The 24212-nt window shown below is 38.0% G+C and overlaps 1 protein-coding gene across 2 annotated transcripts in view; it reads right to left on the bottom strand.

The window, feature by feature from the left end:
• Positions 1-24212, bottom strand: part of Ide (Insulin degrading metalloproteinase) — a 692915-nt gene that overhangs the window by 567934 nt on the left and 100769 nt on the right. For both annotated transcript variants that reach the window (XM_090384737.1, XM_090384738.1), the window contains exon 7: positions 14883-15005. In XM_090384737.1, the coding sequence (XP_090240863.1) occupies positions 14883-15005 (123 nt within the window). The remainder of the gene's footprint in view (positions 1-14882; positions 15006-24212) is intronic.

Raw genomic sequence — 24212 nt, forward strand, 5'->3', positions numbered from 1 at the left:
ATGAAAAGGAAAATACCGTAAATAAAAAAAAAAAAAAGTTAATGTATGTATGCAATGCAATATATTTCAGGCACGTTAATAAACAGCGATAATCCTTGATTTATAACAGAATGAAAATAACAAAAAACAACTTTTACACATGAACTGAGAAAATTATTTCTTTTTGCACTTCCACCATACTGCCATTCACTCCTCCATTACATGGCAACAAACATAATAACCAATGCTTCAGCTACAATATATAATATATAGATAGTCTAAGTGATATGTATTGCCAAAATAATAATAACAATGATTTCCAGATTTCTATTGGTCCAATTTAATGAAATTTGGGAAGGGTTCAAAATCTTCCAAAAGGCCTAAATATAAGATTTTATGAAAATTCATCCACTGGGAGTTGAGTTATCACAAGGATGGGAAAAAAAAAAAAAAAAAAAGAAATAATAATTATCAGATTTCTATTTTCTGATTTTAATGAAATTTAGAATGGGTCAACAAATCTTTTTAAATGGCCTGAATATAAAATTTCATGAAAATCTGTCCACTGGTTATGTGTCAAGTTGTCACATACAGCATGAAGGATGGAAAGTCATAATGAAGACAATAGGCACATTATGCACATGTACTAACATGCCTAAAAAGGATGTAAAGAAAAGTGTAGCTGAAAATTTATCACATTATTGAAAGTACTTGATAACACAACATTAACGAATGTCATTCTCACATTATCAAAGGGATTATTTTTTAACTTTTTGAATATTTCTCCCCCAATAGCACTCTAAATAACATCCTCCACCCCCCCCCCCAAAAAAAAAAAAAATTATGTACCATTTATTTTAATAAATTTACCATTTCATCTGACTTTCTCATTCCCAGAATTAATACAGTAAAGTATCATAATACCAAGGAAATTACCAAGTGCCTACGCTATCACAATATAAATATGTTTTATCACATAATTCAGGGTAATAGATAAAACAAAATGTTAACCATCTAGCAGGCTCTTCAGCTGATGCTATCAACAAAAAACATGTGAATTTCTTGAAACAATGTGAAAATTTAGTATTCCTCAGGTACTGAATCATTAATTATTTCTTCACTATAGAGATATTTGTTGAAAATAATTCTTTAAGATACTGTTTTGGAGTGAAAAAGTGACCAATATGTTAATTTCCCATTAGTTTTGTTTGGTTTCTTCTGAGTTTTGTTCTGAAACAAAATTTTGCACATTTTTCATGTTTCTCAACCAAAAGTTGACTTTTAACATAGTTGAAGAAAAAAAAAATAACAAGACTGTTATTTTTAAAAATTATTTTTTTATTGTATTATCAAACACAGTATCAGATTAGGAATCAATTTTTAAAATTTCCCATTTTCAACTAAATTTTGCCCTTTTACCCAGAAACCATGATTCATGTCTGTACATCATAGTTCTTGCTACTATAACTGTTCTGACACACCCACTGAAAAGTTAATGAAGTCATACATTATTAAAAGTGACTTTTTTTTTTTTTTTTTAACATTCTGAATATCCCCCCACCACGGCACTCCATAAAACATCTTCCCCCTAATATGACAATTACCTTAGCATTTAACAAAGATAAAATGCTAAAATAATTAACATTGTACAATTGTTAAAATACCAAGGAACTCATAAAGCACCAATAAAATGTCACAAAATGACAGAGAGAATCAAACTTAAGAAACTGAAAATTTATTCTAGCCTGATATTAAATGCACCTCATATTAATTAATATGAGGTGTACATTAACAGAGTCATTTGTTTATCCAAAAAGAAAGCACATAAAAAAATCAATGAGCAGGCACTGTACTACACTGTATAGCACAATATTTTTGGAAAAACTGCAAGGAAACAGATCAAAATGATAAACTTCATAATTTCATTCTTTATTGTGATGCTATACTGAATAATAAGGAAACACAATAACTTTAATAACTGCAGTCACTATGGGCATAAAATGAAGCCGGAATGCATCAATATATGGACAACAGAGAAGTAATTTTTGTTATCTAACAAATATTATTTCCCAAATTACTTCAGTTCCAAACAAGCAAGAGAAACTGTAGCTGAAATCAAAACTCTCCAAGAAAATAATTCAGAAGCAGCCATGCAGTGCATTTTGTAACCAACCCAGATTCTTTATGGATTTTTTAATTGCTATATTTTCTAATTAAAATATAATCAGTGATGCAGATCCAAGCTAAATACCATACTGGAGACACCTGAGCATGCTAACTGTCACAATATTGTACAACCTTTATAAAAAAAACATCTCAAGATATAAAGGGAAAAAAAAAAAAAAACTGGACTGAAATAGGATGGGAGAAATATTATACAAGGGATGATCATTTCGTGGACTGGCGCAAGATTTTATGTTTACCGTGCAAACTTTCCAAAACTGCTACTAGAGGCACTCTCCCTGATAGCTACTGAGCAGATGGTGCGTGTGCATGCCAGTACTTGTCAAGCTAGCGTTATGTGAAGACAGTTTTTAGCCACGTGTCACTGACAATCATTTTGAAGCATCGTGTCAGGCATACAGATTGAACAATGATATGAAAATTAGGAGGTGAGGTTTAACGCTGATTAATGCAAGGTACTGCATATAGGCAGCAATGATCTGAACACTGATTGTGGTACCAGAATAAGTGTAAACCACTCTAAACATTGTGGAGAAAAAAAGAGACCTGGGGTAACTACACAGCCCCACATGAAGTTCTCTTAGCATTTCAGAAAGGCTGCTAGGAGGACAGCTCATATGATTCTGTCAATGACATACAGGATTTTTGAAAGGAAGAAAAAGCTAACTATCCTACAGTATAACACAATAGTGAGGCCACATCTTGAATACTGCTTGCAGGTCTGGAAGCCTCTTTTAGAAAGGATGTAGATCTGTTGGAATGGGTGCTGAGAAGTTAGTAAAGGACACAAAATAGTACTTTTACTAAGAAAGACATCAGTTCTGCAAACTGCAGCCCTTGGAAACTAGACACCTACAAGGAGACTTCATTGAAGTATTTAAGGCTTTAAATGAATTTATGAAACTAAATGCTGATGGCATGCTTACCCTTCTTGGACAACACACAGGTACATAAACTGAAAAATGGTTGGTTGCAGAATAGATGTGTGAAAATTTCCTTTTTGCCAAAGAACAACCTAATGTTGGAACAAACTTCTAATTGGTGTTGCAGATAGCTTAAATAAATTAGTAGTAGTAGTAGTAATAGTAGTGGCATGTGATGCAAGAAAGCAAGTGTATGAGCTTATGCAGCATCAGCCAAAAAAAAAAAAAAATCACACCACTGCCTCCAAATGCCCGTCCAGTTCCTCCTTAAATTTATTCAACCTATCAACTTCCACAACGACAGATGGAAGTTTGTTCTAGCAATTAACCACCCGCTAGCTAAAGGCAAATTTCCGCACATCTATTCTACATCTGTCTTTTCTTAATTTGAATTTATGCCCCCTTAGGTTCGTAATCTGAACAAGTGGAAGGATCCCATCAGAATTCAGCGTGCTCAACCCATTCAAGGCCTTATATACCTCAATCAGATCACCGCGCAGGTGCCTAGTCTCCAGCCACTGCAATTTGCAGAACTTAAGCCTCTCTAAGAAAGAGGATCCCTTCAATCCCCTCACCAATCTTGTTGCCCTTCTCTGTACATGCTCAAGTAAATCTACATCCTTCCTAAAATGAGGCCTCCAGACCTGTACGCAGTACAGGCAGGCCTCGATTAACGCGATTAATTCATCCTGCGAGCGCATCGCGCAAAACGGAAACGCGTTAATCGAATATCATAACCAATAGGAAAAATTATAATTGGTACTTGACCTTCTGGAATGTCCATAAAGAATTTTAAATAACTTTTAAATAATACCTTTTAAATAACTTTTTAACTGCATGCCATGTAAAAGATAATAAAAATTATAGAATTAAATGTTTATTGTTCAAAATATATAATGGAGAAACTAACTATTTGCTACAGAAATATTTGAACACAGTCGTTTGAACAGTTTTGGCTTTCGTTTTTTCATCATACAATTTCCGATAGCCGACAACAAGCTTCTCTAGGCCCTGGCGAAATAACATGCTTCTTTCGATGTTAGGATCAACATCCATTACCTTTTGTTTAAGGTTCTCTGTGATACGAAAGATTTCGCCTAGTTCTTTTACTGTTATCTCCTTTGAGGTAACATTTTCATCTGGCTCACACTCTTTTTCTTCAGCTTCTTCGTGCGCACGCTGTTGCTCTATTTGTAGGAGATCATTGTCACTTAGCTGTTCTAAATGCGAATTCAGTGATTCTCGAACATTAGCCGCATCCAAGCCTTTGAAACCAAGTTCATTACCAATATTAGTTATGTCTTCAATAACTTTTTGAACTGCATCTTTGAAGCAAGTAAAATCGTTTGCGCGGGGTAAAAGATGCTTCCAAACTGCTCTCATATTGCTGGCTGTCACTTCTTCCCATGCTGCATGAATGTTTTCAATGGCCAATCGTATGTTATATTTTTTCCAAAATTCTGGTACAGAAATTGCATTATCTCCTGTTATAGCTTCAAGTGCCTGTGCAAAGGTTCAGCGGAGATAGTAAGCCTTGAAAGTTGCAATCGTCCCCTGGTCCATGGGTTGCAATAACGAAGTCGTATTCGCCGGTAAAAAAACAACTTTCACATTTTCATTTAAGTCACCAAGTGCAGAAGGATGTCCAGGTGCATTATCTAAAAGCAACAGAGCTTTAAAAGTAAGATTATTTTTCTTGCAATAGGCTTCAACTGTTGGACAGAAATAAGACGTAAACCAGTCTTCAAATAGGGCTTTGGCCATCCATGCTTTTTTATTTGAACGAAAAATGACTGGAAGAGTGCGATGGCTGTATCCTTTTAAAGCCCTAGGATTTTGTGCACGGTACACAAGCATGGGTTTCAATTTAAAATCACCTTCAGCGTTACCTCCTAATAAAAGTGTTAGTCGATCTTTTGAGACTTTATATCCAGGTTGTGATGCTTCATTTGCAGCCAAATAAGTTTTAGTTGGCATCTGTTTCCAAAATACGCCCGTTTCGTCTACATTAAATATTTGCCGATCGTCGTATTCAGCATCCTGAATGATTTTTTGCAATTCTGCAGGAAATTTGGCTGCAGCATCTTCATCAGCACTAGCAGCTTCCCCTGTTACTTTAACATTATGCAGTCGTGCTCGATTTTTGAAACGTCCAAACCACCCTGAACTAGCAACAAACATTTCAGTCTCGGCTCAAGATAGTTCGTACGGTACACTCACTGTATCCTAGATCTCTTACGATTTCCCATGGTTTGCACCACGTTCATGTTTTTTAATAACTTCAAGTTTATCAGCTAAAGTAATAACTTTTCGTTTTTTTTTTATTACAATCACGTTGTTTTTCACTCTTTCTTTTATCCATAATTAACAGGGGTAGAAAATTAGAATTTTTAAATACGTCTGCACGTGACTTTATTAGGTGGAGACAAACAAGTAACACGTCTACTTAGTTGATGGAACACACTGAGGCGGGAAGCGGACAAACGCTTGTTTATTGGCAGTCAGACATTTAGTGGGCGATTCGAATCTTTTTCAACTATCAGAAATAAAAGATCGCGTTAACTGGAAATTTGAATCGCGTAAAGTAAAAAGTGGTATCATTTTTTCCAATCGCGGTAACTGAAAACCGTGTTAATCGAACTCGCGTTAAGCGAGGCCTGCCTGTACTCAAGGCGTGGCCTGACCATTCCCTTATACAGAGGGATAATCACTTCCTTTTCCCTGCAAGTAAAATTCCTATATATCATTGACAAAACCCCATGACCTGCCCTGGCAGCCTGTCTGCATTGCTCAGAAAACTTCATATCTGACTGCACAATTACTCCCAGGTCTTTTTCATTTTCTACCACCTTAAGTGTAGTACCACACAGTTGGTACGTTTCTCTGGGGTTACTTCTACCCATATGCAGCACTTTGCATTTGTCAAGGTTAAACTTCAGTTGCCACTTCTTAGCCCATCTGCCCAAATTATCTAGATCCAGTTGCAGTAGCACACTGCCATTACTGTCATTAACAACCCTGCCAACCTTTGTATCATCTGCAAACTTCGACATTAAGCCTGATATACCTTCATCAATATCATTGATAAATATACAAAACAACAGTGGACCTAACACCGAACCCTGTGGGACTCCACTAATAACATTAGTCCACGAAGAGCAGCACCCATTGATTACCATCCTCTGTCTTCTCCCACTTAACCATCCTTTTATCCATTGTAGCAACTTACCCTTAATACCATTCTGCTCCAATTTGTACAATAGTCTTCCATGCGCAACAGTGTCAAAAGCTTTCCTGAAATCCAAATATATGATATCAAAATTATTTTTTGCATCCAGTTCCTTTGTAACCACATCATAATATCCTATCAAATTTGTCAGACAAGACTTTCCCTTAACAAACCCATGCTGTGTCTGAATTATTGCTGCAGTCTTGTCTAGATGATCCTGCAATGCATCTTTAACCAGTGACTCCATTATTTTACCAGGAACAGAAGTTAAACTAACTGGTCTGTAATTACTCGTGTCACCCTTCGATCCCCCTTTGTGAATTGGGGATACATTTGCACATCTCCAGTCCGTGGGAACCTCTCCTGAGTCCAAGGACGCTCTCATAATTATGGCTAAGGGTTTGCTTAGTTGCTTTGCCGCCTCCTTTAATATAACTGGATAGATCCCATCCACCCCAGTTGCTTTTCTTATGTTTAACTTCAACAATTTCTCCTCCACTCTGCTTTCAGTTATTCCAAAATCATTAAGTATCCTGCTACAATTTGATAACCTTCTGCCATTTTCAAACCTTAATAATTCCTCATGTGTGAATGTAGATGCAAAATACTCATTCAGTTTGTTTGCTATTTGAGCAGGATCATCAACAGTCGAACCATCGATGTCAAGTGGACCAATCAGATTCATCCCCTTCCTTTTAGAGTTTATATAAGTAAAGAAATCCTTGCTGTTTTTCTTAGCATCTTTTGCCAAGGATTTCTCGTAATCTGCCTTCGCCTGCTTAACCTCCTTTGTCACCTGATTACAGACTAGCTTATATCTGCCATAGGCTTCTGAGTCGCTTGATAATTTATATGCATCCCATGCATTTTTCTTCTCTATTACGAGTCTCATTAGTTCATTAGATAACCATTTAGGCCTAAACCTTGAACAATATTTCTTAATAGGTATGAAACTTTTAGTAGCTTCCACGATTAATTCCTTGAACGCTTCACACTTAGAATTTACTGTTGGTAACATCGTCAGTTGATCCCACTGTACAGAAGTTAAAAACTGTCGGAGAGCACTGTACTCACCTTTACGGAAGCAAAAACCCTTTCCTTTACCCCTGATGGTAATTAAATCTTTAAGTAAATCCCACATCAGTACACTGTGATCACTGCCACCTAGTGGTTTCCTTTATCTGCAAATTCTTAATACACGAATGATCACTGCTGATAACCAGATCAAGAGTATTACTTTCTCTGGTTGCCTCTCGAACATGCTGCAACAGAAAACAATCATCCAATAAATCCACAAAAAGTCTGACTAGTGTGTGAGCGACCAACCCACAAGTTCCAGTCAATATCTGGGAAGTTAAAATCCCCCATTATAAGACATTCCGATTTACTAGCCCACTCTATTTCTCTGTACAATTGTTCACTGTACTCATTCGAGTCATTAGGCCTATAACACACTCCTACTCTTATTTTTGCTTTCGCAGTGCTTATGTCACACCAAACTGACTCAATAGTGCACTGTTCATCTATATCAACTGGATGCACTTCTTTTGATTTTATGTTTTTCTTAATTAACAGCATAACACCACCTCCCTTTCAATTCTGTCTATCCTTTCTGTACACATTGTACTCCCCAAATTCCAGTTCAGCATTCCTTATATCTGTGTGATACCACGTCTCTGCTATCCCAACAATATCCGCCTTTGATGTCTTGACCAACACTTCAAATTCATCAAATTTATTTACTATACTTCTAGCATTGGTATACATGCAAGCATACATGCTCCTACTCCTATTCTTAGTTACCCTAACACATCCCATATACCCACCTATTTCAAGATGACTGCCATCCGTCCCTGAAACCCCCAACACCCCACACTCCAGGTCGCTACTTATTCTAATAGAAGTTGTGCAAGAATCACCTTCACCTCTGCCTACGGCTACTGTTAAATTATTAGTCCTTGTATCCCCCCAAGCTATCAGTTTTCCGACCCACCTAACACTGCCTCGATAGCATCAGCAAATATTCTTGCACCCTTTCTATTTAAGTGTATCCCCATCCCTATAGAAGCAGTCTCTCCTGTTAACAAGTACAGTCCAGGCTGAAAAAAATTCTACCGCTTGAGCCTTGCACATTCTTTCCAGGGCCGAATTGATCAACAAGGCTCTCATCATATACTTCCTTCTATCGTGTCTAGGCAGAATTGCAGACACTTTCAAATTCAACCCTAATTCTCGGCTTTTGTTCAACAGTGACCTGTACTTGTTAAGTAATTCTGCCGGTCTCCTACTCCTAATATCATTAGTGCCAACGTGTACAACTCACCTTTTGTGCCCTTAAAAGATGATATCCACTCTACAACGTCATCAACCTTTGCCCCTGGCAGACATACCCTGGTCCTGTTCCTCCTATCCTTTTTACAAAGCATGTTTCCCTGACAATAGAGTCACCAACAACTACTAGTTCCTGTGGGACCAGCGCATTCTGCCTTGGGGGTTGCCGCTGTGTTGCGTGATGACTAGGTGCAAGCTCTGGCGTTGATGTGGGCAGCTGAGAGCCTGATGGGCCCCTCGATTTAGATCTTTCAAGGGCATCCACCCTGTCCTTCAAACTCTCATATAGGCCCATAACAACGCTGAGTTGTCGCCTAATTTCCTTACACTCCTTACATCGCGCACACACAAAGACATCCCCCATGGCAATGTTATGTTCCGTTCCAGAGAGTTCGGCAAACATTTCACAAGTTGCACATTTTTTTAGGCTGTGATGCGTTGGAGAATCGCCCCCCTCAGTTCTCCCCCGAGTCACAGCACTCCTACCACTTTGTGCCCGTTGCTTTGCTGCTCTAGTTTGGGGCATGATACTTTAAATTAATAAAATCAATAAATTAAATTAATTAAATGTCAATACTACGCTATCTAATAGAAACAGTGAAGCATATTACTCTAAATTATACGTTAGAGCTACCTAACTACCTCAATTAAAAATTTGAATTCCCTACCACTATATACAAAAACAATGGCTGCAAGATTCGAACGAAATAACGGTTTTACGTATGTATTACGTATATCTACAAAAACTGTTTATCTAAATTAAAATAAAAATAACCAGCGTAACTATAACTATAAGACTATATATTAAGTACAATATAAAATAACAACTATGTAAATAAAAAGGCAAACACTTATCGTTTTTTTCGGAGCCTGCAACTGACAGCTGTAATTTCTGAAGAGAGTCAGCGCCCTCAATCAAATTTAAAGAAGAATTAGACAAATTGTTATATACGATGGACAGAAAAAGTGGGTAGTTTTTTTTTTTTGTTTTTTTTGGTTGATGGTGCATAAACTTGCTTCCTTGCATGATTTGTCACTACTAATACTAACATATCAGATCATCAGGGGAAAGAAGCAACAGTGTTGAATGCTTCTATGTTTTTGATGTCACTAAACACATAAGTCAGAAGTTTTTTACTGATTAGTGATGCAAAAATATAAATCCTAGCAGGAAAATTCTATAAACAAAATGGAGCAGATACACTAGCAAGCAGCATTTTTGTGAAAAGGTTATCAATTTGGTAGTTTTGTTTCAATACAGCATGAGTTTTGAGAGCTGGCTGCAGAAAAATTCCAAAAAAAAAAAAAAAAATTCAACAATTTTGAGGTTAGTGAAGAAGTTTCAGCAACCAGGTTTTCTGATAGACAATAAGAAGTACATTGTGAGAACAAAGCTCATGGGAGGCCTGAAAATAGTGTATGTGTGCAGGAAGCAATTATTCACAGTCCAAGGAAATCTGTAAAAAGATCATCGTATAACCTGGGCAAACATCCATTTTAAGCATTGTGACTTAAAACCATTTCCTTACAAAATGCAGTTGCAACAATTCCTGACCAATGTTGACAAAGAAAGCTGATTCATCTATTGTGATTCATTTCACAAATATTTAGAAAACAAAACAGTTATTCATATTTCTAATTCACCAACAAAGCACACCTCCATTAGCGGCTATGACAACGAACAGAACACACATTTGAGGCAGTGACAACCCCCCCCCCCACACACAGTCATGGAGATGCTTTTGCATCCTGAAAATGCATGGCATTATGTACATTTCCATAAGCTCGAATCATCTGATAAACCTTGATGGATTACACAGTTAATGTGTAATGCTACCTGGGATTCCTTCAAGGCAAGGGGGGGGGGGGAAATAACATGGAAGAAAGGGCTCAATATAGTCAAATGGTCAATGAAGTACAGTAGTACACATTTTAGTTGACCATGTTTAAATCGACATAACAAAAAATTATTATTAATGATAATATTAATTGACAAATGACTGGTTGTAAACTCTTTTTTGATTACAGAGTCATGTAAGAGTATTGACAGAAATTTTATTTTTAATCCCTGGATGAAATGAGAATTGCATACAGGTCTTTTTTTTCAGTGCACAGATCTTTCTATATAGATTCTATATTCAGAGTTTGAATATAGAATGATTGTGGGAGGACTTGCAGGTGCCAGTATTTCGACAAAAGCCAATGTTGTTAAGTGCTCTTGTTCTATGGTGTCACAAGTCTACCATGACTGGCTCAGTGGTGGTCAGTCAACCAGCCAAAGGTCTCACGAGAGAGCCACGGATGGCTAATGCTTGTGGTGAGTGCCACGTGTCTTATCTCATAACAAAGCAGCAATGCAGCACAGTGGCCCAGCTAACTACCCAGTACAACATAGGAATAGTAAGATCAATATCAACATGGACTACGCACTCAATATTAGCTTGTATAGGCCATCAGCTGCCTTACATGAGCACACAGCACCAACACTGAACTATCAACATACAAAACTCTGTCGCCTGGTCTGATGAATCCCATTTCCAACTGTTGTGCTGATGACCATATCTGCACTTGAAGAAAGCAATATGAGGCCATGGTGCCTGCATGCACTGTTGATGTTTAGCATGCTGGAGATAGCGGTGTTATGGTTTGGGGACTATTTTCGTGGCATACTCTGGGTCCTCTGATCACCACTGATCAATGGCAATGCCTACCTTCTCTTATCACTGACCAAGTACACCCCTACTTAATATCTCAAGGTATTAGGTAGGTGTTGCTAAAGCAAATCAAACTCGTGTGTGTGTGTGTGTGTGTGTGTGTGTGTGTGTGTGTGTGTGTGTGTGTGTGTGTGTGTGTGTGTGTGTGTGTGTGTGTGTGTGTGTAAAATGATAAGTTGCAGTAAGCATTACAGAACTTATTGGAAGGCTGGAAGGTTCTCATCAATTTTGAGTTAGTCATCTCAAGAGGATTATGAGATGGGACTGTAATCAGCAGCATTGGGCTGATCAGTTATATCTTGTGTATTAGTACTGAGTGGGCCCAACAGATATCTAGATGGACTAGTATACCTGTTTTAGAAGCTACAGAGATTATAAAAGTGCAGCTGGGGCATATGGGCACTTTGACACAATTTGAAAGATTTGTTTTCTTGCCTCTGGATATGTAGCTTTGTTTCTTATTTTATATGTCTGATTTTTTTCCCCTTGGAATATGCTGAATGGTTTACCCTTGCAATTCAGACAGCGAAGGGATGTTGCAGCACAATCAGATTGGACAGGTCCTTAAGATCCAAATGTAGTAACCTGCCTCTAGCATGCCATATATCCTGAACCTCCTCAGGTACTAAAGTGCTAGAAATATGAGGGAGTTTGGGGATGTATGGCTGAATAGAGCAGTTCAATTATCCAGCTTTGATGTAGGCAAGCTTGGGGTAGTAAATGAAAGAATAATCATTTGTGCACGGTTCTCTTATTTATTTTTTTTATCATGCAGTTTTTGGTACATTTTCTCCTCTGGAACAATTAACAGATCCCATTTTGTTATTGCTCCCTTGGGATTATTTAGAGTGGCTTAGGGAGTTATTTTAAATTGTGAGTCAGTCAAAGGTTATTATCATAAAACTCAAACACCAACTGACATTCTCTCAAATTCAACCTCATTAATTCAGTGCCAAAAAGGGTACAAAAAAGAAGGGGCTCACATCTAGTGAGTATGGGCTTGGCACACCCAGGGTCCTGAGCTGGATATCATCATTCTTCTCTTTCTTGGTGATTCCCTTCTACTTTTCTCTCTCTCTCTCAGGGTAACTCGGAAATATTTTGGCTGGTGCAGCATAAGCCTCAGGCTTCCTTGTACCATATGGCTAATAATAATAATAATAATAATAATAATAATATTCCAGTATTCTACATCAAATAAAAAAGTGCCAAGTGCAGGGGCATTGGAGACACAAGCATCAGCTCCCTGAAGCCCACTTTTTTTGGGCCATTTTCTCCAAACAGCATCACATAATTGCCATATTCCTGGTTAACCGTTTGACTATGCAAGATAATGATCAATGCCCAGCAAGTCAAAAAAGATGATAAGCATGATCTTCAAAGACTGTCTTGTTATTTGGGATAGAATCCTCTCATTCCTCTCATTGAAGACAGAATCTTCAATGTGAGGAATGGACCTTTCCAAATCAACTATAAACCCACAATTTGTTAATAGTAATGATGAAAGAAACAAACAAAGTAGAGTCAGCAGCATGCTGATGAAGATCTTGAGACGTGGGAACTCTCCACTCTGTAAGCATCAATGAGAATATGAGGCATAAACTTGGCTAAAAAACTTTGTATTTCAAAATCTTGTGCTAAAACTGACTAACATGTCCCATAAGGAATACCAATTTTACTAGCACTTTGAGGATAGTTAAAAATTGACGACTCCTGATCAGATCAAGAACATGAGTGATTGAACCATTCATTTTTTTGAAACTGAAGGGCAACTAGAGTGAGGTTCATGTTCAATAAACAAGCCACCCACTTTAAACTTTTCCATGAAACAATTCAAACAATTCACTTTAAAACACTTTAAACAATTCCATGAGAAGTCACTGAACAACACATAGCATCTTTGCTGAAAGCTGTTTTTAACATTTTGTAGGTTTTTGTGACACTTTTTCCTAAAATGTTGAAACAAAATTTATGCAAATTTGCTGATGAATAAAATCACTAATTTTAAAATGCAAGGAAACATATAAACATCTTCTATTCAACACATTAATTCAGACTGACTGCTAAAAAACAGGTGATTTATATTTTACTGTCTAGATGAGTTACAGAACATGTTGCAACAAGTCACAACTCACTAGGATGCCACAATTTAAAGATACAAAGTCAGCCCCAGAACTTTTTCATTAAACCGTCTATAAAATATAAATGTCTTTTTATCATGTTGCTTTTGTAATTTTGCTGTTTCTTTTACTCTTTGCTGGGCACACGTTAGTGGTGAATGTCCACCAATGACCAAAGTGACACTACTGGTTAGACTTTTGATCTGTATTATTAATTCTTTTGTTATAGAAGAGGTTTGACCATAAAAATTATAAAAGGAAGATTTTTTTCTTAGGAAAAGGTTACTCAAACTCTCTAAAGCAATTAAACTTGTAGTTAACATTTTTCTTCTTTTTACCAGAGATCGGGTTTGAAATTATGTTCTTGTTTATACTCCATCACAACCACCAGGTCAGAAGGGTTTACAATAAATCATGAGTACGATTGTTAATTATATTTGGCAGTCACAAGCTTGAACCACGGTCCACTCAAAAGGCATGTGATACTGCACTCTCACTCATCACCACTAAGCTATGTCAGGCCTAATTTATTATATTAATAACCCTACAAAAAGGTACAGACTGTTAACCACAGGAAAGAATGCAATGAATTAATAATTTCAACCTCACCATCATTACAATGATCTCAAATCATAATAGGACAGTGTTGGATTAATAATGGGCCCCCAAACCCCAAATCACAAGAGGGGGGGCCTCTTAGTTTCAGCAAAGAGTGCTGGAAAAACCAAACATTAATTCTTGCATCTGGGGCCCTGAACTCTAGGACCAACCCTGATTTAGGAAATAATTAACTAGATACACTTAAATCTGCAAATTGTGGGGTGGCAAATTTACTTGTATCATCCAAACACTGACAGATAATAAAGCAAATTATTATTTAACTAAACAATCCAACTGCTTTAACAAAGAGATTGGATTATTTAGAATAAGCATTGATGCAGCAAATGAGGCATCACTATATCGCATCTGTAAATTGAGTACATTCTATTTATGCAATCCTTTCCCCCCACATATTAAGGAGAATAAAAAGCCCATGAAAGATCCTTCCATCTCAATGGAAACAGAACTTCATTCACTTGGATTAGGGTACAGAAGAACCTGGCCAAGTTAGATGAGTGTAAGGCATAAATATAGTAGATATTCTTGTTATTCATTAAATTTGGAACATTTGTATGTAATGAACAGATATTCTGAAAAGATAAATGAAAATTAAAGCATACCATATTGTTAAAGAGCAGAGTGAGGATGAATGCATAAAAAAAAAAAAATAAATAAATAAAAAAAATTAAGACTTAAAAATTTATTATTCATAATACTAATACATACTAATTCATAATACATACAATAATACTAATTTTTAAATAGCAGGAAGAGCAGATTTCAATATATGAGATTCACCTACCTTTCCCTAGAATGCTTAAAGCCATAATGTTTGATGAATACCATTTGTTGTGAAACTTCAGCAGCTCTTCCTGAACGCAAATTCCCTGGGCTTTAGGTATGGTATCCAATGTTTCTTTGTTTCCTAAATATAAAGCAAACAATAATTAAAAATACAATGAAGCATAAATAATGACTTTGGTCATTAACCCTCCATCACTTAGAATCTAATAGACAGTTTTCTACTTTCTTTTTCAATTAATTTCTCAATTTGAAATTGGGATCATTTCCTCCTATGCACCTTTTCCCACAAGTTTTTCCTAAACAATGATACGATTTGATTCATTTTGATCTGCTACTTGATACACTTGAAAAATTCATATAAAGCATCTAACAGATGCCACTTGAGTGTACAGTCTAATTTGAAAGTTTATAAAAACAAAAATGCTAAAAATGTAAATATTTCTTGCACAAAACCCCAAATTAGCCTTTCTATAGTTATGTTAACATTCTGAGGTTAATTCGTTGTTCACTTCTTTTTGTCTGTCATTTTACTAGCAAACTGCAAAAACACAAGGTAACGAAAATCTGTCTCACTAAAATGAATGAGCATGTTTGAATGTGACTTAGCATTAGTAGAGGCATATAATGCAAGAAAGCAATTTTATATAGCATCAACCAAAAAAAAAACCTTCCCATTTTGTCCATTCATACACTCCAAATATTTGTCTAGTTCTGCCTTGAACTTAGCTGTTGACCTCCACTACAAAGCTGTTAACCTCCACTACAAAAGATGGAAGTTTGTTCCAACTATTCACAACCCACTGGCTAAAGGCAAATTTCCGCATATCTATTCTACAATTGACTTTACTCAATTTGAATTTATGTCCCATCAGGCGAGTAATCTCAGCAAGAGGAAGAATCCCATTAGCACTGACCTTGCTCAAACCATTTAGATTAAACCTCAATTAGATTACCTCGCAGGTGTCTAGTCTCCAGAAGCTGCAATTTGCAGAACTCAAGCCTTTCTTGGTAACAGCAACCCTCTGTTTCACTCGCCAATCTCGTTGCCCTTTTCTGTACTTGTTCCAGCAGTTCTACATCCTGCCTAAAATGAGGCCTCCAGACCTGTATGCAGTACTCAATGTATAGCCTGACCACTGCCTTATAAAAGGGGACAATCACCCCCTTATCCGTGCTAACAAAATTCTTGCATATCACTGACAAGACACCATGAGCAACTCTTGCAGCCTGTCTGCACTGCCAAGAAAATTTCATATCGGACTGCACAAGCACCCCTTGGTCCATTTCATTCTCCACTACCTGAGTGTAGTACCACCCAGTTGATACGTTACTCTGGGGTTACTGCTACCCGTATGTAGTACTTTATATTTGTCAATGTTCAACTTCAGTTGCCACCTCTCAGCCTATCTGCTCAACTTTGTCAGTTCGTGCTGCAGTAGTGTACTATCATTACTGTCTTTAACAACCTTGCCAACCTTCGTATCATCTGCAAACTTAGACATTAACCCTGATATACCTTCATCAATATCATTGATAATTATAGAAAACAATAATGAGCCCAACACCGAACCCTGGGATACTCCACTAATAACATTAGTCCATGAAGAGCTGTGTCCATTGATTACCTCTCTCTGTCTTCTCCCACTCAACCATCCATTTAATCTTTGTAGCAATTTGCCCTTAAAGCCAACCTGCTCCAATTTGTACAGTAGTCTTCCATGTGCAACAATATCAAAAGCTTTCCTAAAATCCAAGTACAGGCATACCTCGGTTAACGTTACCTCTGATAACGAAGCTTCGATATAACGAAGTCCACAATTTCAAGCCCCATTTAACATAAAAAATATTCCAGTTTAATCACCTGAAATCTAAACAAACTGAAGAAATTACCGAAACCTTTGGGGCTTCTCGTGGTTGGTTCGAGAAATTTAAAAAACGGGCCAGGATTCATAGTGTAAAATTAACAGGAGAAGTTTCCAGAAAAACTAAAGGAAATAATTGAACGTGAAAAATTTCCACCAAATTTGGTGTTCAATGTTGACGAAAGCGGTTTGTTCTGGAAACGGCTACCAACAAAAAGCTTTATTTCTGTTGAAGAAAAATCAGCTGCTGGGTTCAAAGCAGCCAAAGACCGTTTAACATTACTCTTTGGATCAAATGCCTCTGGCGATTATAAATTAAAATTGTTATTAGTTTACCATTCAGAAAATCCGAGGGCGTTAAAAGGTAACATAAAAATGAATTTACCTGTAATATGGAAAGCAAATAGCAAAGCGTGGGTTACCAAGGAGTTATTTACTGATTGGTTTGTTAACCACTTTTGTCCTGAAGTAAAACGGTATTGTCAAAAAAACAACTTTGAAGAAAAAGCTCTTTTGTTGTTAGACAATGCTCCGGGACATCCTACTGATCTTAACACGTTGGACACATGCATTCCTGTCAAAGTTGTGTTTCTTCCAGCAAACACAACTTCCCTGATTCAACCATTGGATCAGGGAGTAATAGCATCATTTAAAGCTTATTATCTGCGTCGAACATTAAGCAGTTTAACTGAACTAGAGGATAAAGAGGAAATGACAGTTAAAACTTTTTGGAAAAACTACACCATTAAAAACGCAATTGAAAACATTGATAGTTCTTGGAAAGAAGTCACTAAGAAATGCTTACATGGAGTTTGGCGCAAAATATGGCCAGAAGTTGTACTAGAAGAAGAAAATAACATCCAAAAAATTAGAAATGAAGTTATCCAGATGGCTCAATCAATAGGTTTCGAAAATGTCGATGAAGAGGATGTTAGAAATTTATTGAATGCAGAAAATGATGGTTTTTCAGTGGAAGATTTAGAAAACCTTGTTAGCAACCAAGACAAAGATAATGAAGACGAAGTTAAAGAAGTTCCTTCTGAAAAAGTGTTAACAACCAAAGATTTAAAAAGGTGCTTAAATGACATTGAAAACGTTTTAAATTTTTTTAGTGAAAATGATCCTGATTTAGGAAGAAGTTTTATTGTTAAGCGATCAGTGTTAAATGCAATAACTCCATATAGGCAATTGTTAAATGAAAGAGAAAAAAAGCATAAGCAATCAACTTTAGACTCATATTTTAAAATGTGATTTCACTTTGTATGTAAGTTGACTGTTTATTTAATAAAACTTTTCTTTTTTTCGAAAAAAAAGCTTTTCATTTTCTTTACGTAGGAACGTATCCCTATTCTGGCCATAGTATTTTTACCTCTGAAAACGAAGTTTCGCTTAACGAAGTAATTTCGTGGAACGCATCCTATTCGTTATTCGAGGTATGCCTGTATATGATATCAAAATTATTTTTTTCATCTAGTTCCTCTGTGACCACATAGTATCCAATCAAACTGGTCAGACAGGATTTCCCCTTAACAAACCCATGCTGTGTCTGGAACTATAACTGCATTCTTGTCTAGATGATCCTGCATTACTTCCTTAACCAGTGACTTCATTATTTTCCATGGAACAGAAGTTAAACTAACAGGTCTGTAATTACTCATGTCACCCTTTGTGAACTGGCGACACATTTTCACATCTTCTGTCATGGGGTCCTCCCCTGAGTCCATGGAAGCTTCCATTATTACGGCTAAGGGTTTGCTTACTTCCTTTGCTGCTTCCTTTAATATAATTGGATAGATCCCATCCACCCCAGGTGCCTTTCTTATGTTCAATTTCAACAATTTCTCCTCCACTTTGCTCTCAGTGATTACAAAATCATTTAGCTCTCTGTCAGAGTTTGATAAGCTTCTGGTCTCCACTTCCCTACAGACTTCCTCATGTGTGAATGTAGATGCAATATACTCATTCGGTTTATCAGCTACCTCAGCAGGTTCATCAAAAATCGAACCATTGATGTCAAGTGGACCAATCTGATTCATCCCCTTCCTTCTAGAGTTTATTTAAGTAAGGAAGTCCTTGCTGTTTTTTTTTGCATCCTTTACCAAAGATTTCTCGTAATCTGTCTTTGGTTGTCTAACCTCCTTTGTAACTTGATTACAGACTAGCTTATATCTACCATAGGCATCTGTATATCCTGATAATTTATATGCATCCCATACATTTTTCTTCTCTGCCATGAGTCTCAATAGTTCATCTGACATCTATTTAGGCCTAAACCTTGAACAGCATTTCTTATTTGGTATGAAAAGCCTAGTATCTTCCAAGATTAATTAGCATTAGCATTAGCATTAGCATTAGTAGAGGCATTTGATGCAAGAAAGCAAGCTTATGCAGCATCAGCCAAAAAAAAAAAAAAAAAAAAAAAAAAAGTAACATAAATAAATAAAAATAACCACTTCCACTTCACCCCTCTGTTCATTCGAAATACCTGTCCAGCTGAGCCTTAAACTTATTTAGGCTATCAACTTCCACGACAAGGGATGGAAGTCTGTTCCACCCACCAACCACCCGCTGGCTAAAGGCAAATTTCCGCACATCTATCCTACATCTGTCTTTCCTCAATTTGAATTTATGCCCTCTCAGGTGATTTTTCTGAGCTAGAGGAAGAATCCCATCAGCATTGAGCATGCTCAAACCATTCAAGGCTTTGTACACCTCTATCAGATCACCCCGCTGGTGCCTAGTTTCCAGACACTGTAATTTGCAAAACTTAAGCCTTTCTTCGTAAGAGAACCCCTTTGTCCCATTCACCAATCTAGTTGCCCTTCTCTGTACTCGTTCCAGCAGCTCTACATCCTTCCTGAAATGAGGCCTCCAGGCCTGTATACAGTACTCTAGGTGTGGCCTGACCATTGCCTTATACAAGGGAATAATCACCTCCTTATCCCTGCTAGAAAAATTTCTATATATCATTGACAATACACCATGAGCTACTCTTGCAGCTCGTCTGCACTGCTCAGAGAACTTCATATCTGCCTGCACCACCACCCCCAGGTCCCTTTCATTCTCTACCACTGTCAGTGTAGTACCACAGAGTTGATACGTTGCTCTGGGGTTGCTGTTTCCCATATGTAGTACTTTACATTTGTCAATGTTAAACTTCATTTGCCACCTCGAAGCCCATCTGCTCAACCTTTCCAAATCCTGTTGCAGCAGCATAGTGTCAGTAGTGTCCTTGACAACCCTGCCAACCTTTGTATCGTCTGCAAACTTGGACATTAAGCCTGATATACCATCATCAATATCATTTATAAATACAGAAAACAATAAAGGCCCCAATACTGAACCCTGAGGGACTCCACTAATAACATTAGTCCACGATGAGCAGTGTCCATTGATTACCACTCTCTGTCTTCTCCCCCTCAACCACCCCTTTATCCATAGCAGCAACTTGCCTCCAATGCCACACTGCTCCAATTTGTGCAGCAGTCTTCCATGTGCAACAGTATCAAAAGCCTTTCTAAGATCCAAGTATATAATATCAAAGTTATTCCCTGCATCCAGTTCTTTTGTGACTGCATCATAGTATCCAATCAAATTGGTCAGGCAAGACTTCCCCTTAACAAAACCATGCTGTGTCCTAGCTATAACTGAAGTCTTGTCTAGATGATCCTGCAGTGCTTCTTTCACCAGTGCCTCCATTAATTTTCCGGGAACAGAAGTTAAACTCACAGGTCTATAATTACTTGTGTCAGCCTTTGATCCCCCTTTGTGAATTGGGGTCACATTTGCACATCTCCAGTCAATGGGTACCTCCCCTGAGTCCAAGGAAGCTCTCATAATTATGGCTAAGGGTTTGCTTACCTCCTTTGCTGCCTCCTTTAATATAACTGGATAGATCCCATCCACCCCAGGTGCCTTTCTTGTGTTTATCTTCAACAATTTCTCCTCCACTTTGCTCTCAGTTATTACAAGATTCTCTAGCTTACTGCTAGAGTTGAATACACCTCTGGCATTCCCCTCGCTGAATAACTCCTCATGTGTGAATGTCGATGCAAAATATTCATTTAGTTTGTTAGCTACCCGAGCAGGGTCATCAACAGTTGACCCATCGATCTCAAGTGGACCAATCTGATTCATCCCCTTCCTTCTAGAGTTTACATAAGTAAAGAACTCTTTGCTGTTTTTCTTCGCATCCCTTGCCAAGGATCTCTCGTAATCTGCCTTCGCCTGCCTAACCTCCTTTGTAACTTGGTTACAGATCAACTTGTATCTATCATAGGCATCCGTGTCACGTGTTAATTTGTATGTATCCCATGCATTTTTCTTCTCTGCCATATGCCTCATTAGTTCATCTGACAACCATTTAGGCCTAAACCTTGAACAATATTTCTTAGTTGGTATGTAAAGCCTAGTAGCTTCCACGATAAGTTCTTTGAATGCTTCCCATTTTGAATTTGCTGTTGGCAATATCATCAGTTGATCCCACTGTATAGAATTTAAATACTGTCTCAGTCCATTGTAGTCGCCTTTACGAAAGCAATACCCCTTCCCTTTACCCCTAATGGTAGTTACCTCTTTGAGTAACTCCCACTTCAGCACACTGTGATCACTGCCACCAAGTGGTTCATTTATCTGCAGATTCTGAATGCATGAAGAATCACTACTGATAATCAAATCAAGAGTATTACTCCCTCTAGTTGCCTCCCGAACATGCTGATGTAGAAAACAATCATCCAATAAATCCACAAAAGCCTTGCTACTGTGTGAGTGACCAGCCCCCAAATTCCAGTCAATATCTGGGAAATTAAAATCCCCCATTATAAGACTCTCTGATTTACTGGCCCACTCTATTTCTCCGAACAGTTTCTTATTATACTCATCAGAGTCATTAGGCCTATAGCACACTCCTACTCTCAATTTTGATCTCCCAATGCTTATGTCACACCAAACTGACTCGACACTGCACTGTCCAGCGATGTCGACTGGCTTCACTTCCTTGGATTTTATGTGTTTCTTAATTAATAGCATAACCCCTCCTCCCTTCCTATCCTGTCTATCCTTTCTGTACACATTGTACTCCCCAAATTCCAGTTCTGCATTTCTTATATCTGTGTGACACCACGTCTCTGAAATCCCCACAATATCTGCCTTTGATGTTTTGAGCAATACCTCAAATTCATCAAATTTATTTACTAAACTCCTAGCATTGGTGTACACACAAGTATACATGCACCTGTTCTTTTTCTTAGCTACCCTAACACAACCCATGTGTTTACTTGTACCCCAATGATTCCCAGCAGTCTCTGAAATATCCTGCATCTTATTTTCCAGGCTGCGGCTCATTCCAATAGAAGCAGTGCAAGAATCACTTTCACCTCTGCCAGTGGCTACTGTTAATCTATTAGTCCTTGTATCCCCCCAATCTAGCAGTTTTCCGACCCACCTAACATTGCCTCGATAGCATCAGCAAACATTCTTGCACCCTTTCTATTTAAGTGTATCCCATCCCTGTAGAAGCAGTCTCTCCTGTTAACAGGAGTAATTCCTTGAATGCTTCCCATTTAGAATTTGCTATTGGTAACATCATCAGTTGATCCTATTGCATAGAATTAAAAAATCTCTGAGAACACTGTAGTCACCTTTACAAAAGCAAAAACCCTTCCCTTTACTCCTGATGATAGTTACATCTTTAAGTAAATCCCACATCAGTACACTGTGATCACTGCCATCTGCAGACTCTTAATGCATGAAGAATCACTGATGATAATCAGATCAAAAGTATTACTCCCTCTGGTTGCCTCTCGAACATGCTGCTATAGAAAACACTCATTCAATAATCCCCAAGCACCTCTGTAGCCAGGTGGGCAGGAGCAGCAGTGCATAGCACACGCTTCTTGATTTAGACTGGGGGTTCGAGCCCGTAACCACCAAATATGGAGGATTAGAAAAGGTCAGGGAATGACCACCCCATATCCCCGGAGCAATATGGCCTTAGTTGCTAATGCTGCTAAAAACCAAATAACAACAACAACAATAAATCCCCAAAAGTCTTTCCACTTGTGAGTGACCAACCCACAAGTTTCAGTCTATATCTGGGAAGTTAAAATCCACCATTATAAGACAATCTGATTTACTGGCCCACTCTATTTCTCTGTACAGTTTCTTATTATACTCATCAGAGTCATTAGGCCTATAACACACTCCTAAGATCAATTTTGCTTTCTCAGTGCTTATATCACACCAAACTGACTCAACACTGCACTGTCCACCATGTCAACTGAATGCACTTCCTTAGATTTTATGTTTCTTAACTAACAGCATCACCCCTCCACCCATTCTATCCTGTCTATCCTTTCTATATACACTGTACTCCCCAAATTCTAATTCTGCATTCCTTCTTTCTGTGTGACACCATGTTTCTGATATCCCAACAACGTCACCCTTTGATGTCTTCAACCACACCTCAAATTCATCAAATTTATTTACTATAGCATTGGTGTACATGCAAGTATACATGCACCTGTTCTTACTCATAGTTACCCTAACACAACCGATGTATTTACTTGTTCCATTATGACTCCCAGCATCATGGAACTTGTTCCTTGACGTACTTAGTACCTCGCTTTCCAGGCTGCTGCTCTTTCCAATAGAAGCAATGCTAGAATCACTTTTACCTCTGCCTGTGGCTACTGTTAATCTATTAGTCTGTGAATCCCCCACCCAAGCTAGCAGTTTTCCGACCCACCTTACACTGCCTTGATAGATCAGCAAATATTCTTGCACCCTTTCTATTTAGGTGTATCGTATCCCATCCCAGTAGGAACAATCTTGCCTGTTAACAAGCACAGACCAGGTTGAGAAAAATTTTACCCCATGAGCTCCCTGCCACAATCTCTCCAGATCCAGGGCCAAATTGATTGACAAGGCTCTCATCATATACTCCCTCCTATCATGTTTGTTGTTGTTTGTTATTTGGTTTTTAGGAGCATTAGCAACTAAGGCCATATCGCTCCGGGGATATGGGGTGGTCATTCCCTGACCTTTCCGTATTTGGTGGTCACGGGCTCGAACCCCGGTCCAATCAAGAAGTGTGTGCTACGCACTGCTGCTCCTGCCCACCTGGCTACAGAGGCGCCCCCCCCTCTTATCATGTCTGGACAGAATTGCAAACACTTTCAAATTTAACCCTAACTCGCGACTGTTTTTTCAACATTGACCTGTTAAGTCCGCATTTCTCTTACTCTTAATGTCATTAGTGCCAACAGGTACAACGATATCCAGGGGCGGGCCGTCCCAAGAGTGCAAGGGCACATTGCACCTGGGCACCAATATTCAAGGGGCACCTGAAAACCTGAAACTCACATACACATATGAAAAAATTTTAAATGTGGGTGGCACATTCCCTAAGAACTCCTCTGACGATATCACCCTTTGTGCCCTTAAAAGATGATATCTGCTCTACAACA

Source organism: Mastigoproctus giganteus, chromosome 11 (genome assembly GCF_048544385.1).
Source record: "Mastigoproctus giganteus isolate SK-2022 chromosome 11, ASM4854438v1, whole genome shotgun sequence".
Classification (NCBI taxonomy): domain Eukaryota; kingdom Metazoa; phylum Arthropoda; class Arachnida; order Uropygi; family Thelyphonidae; genus Mastigoproctus; species Mastigoproctus giganteus.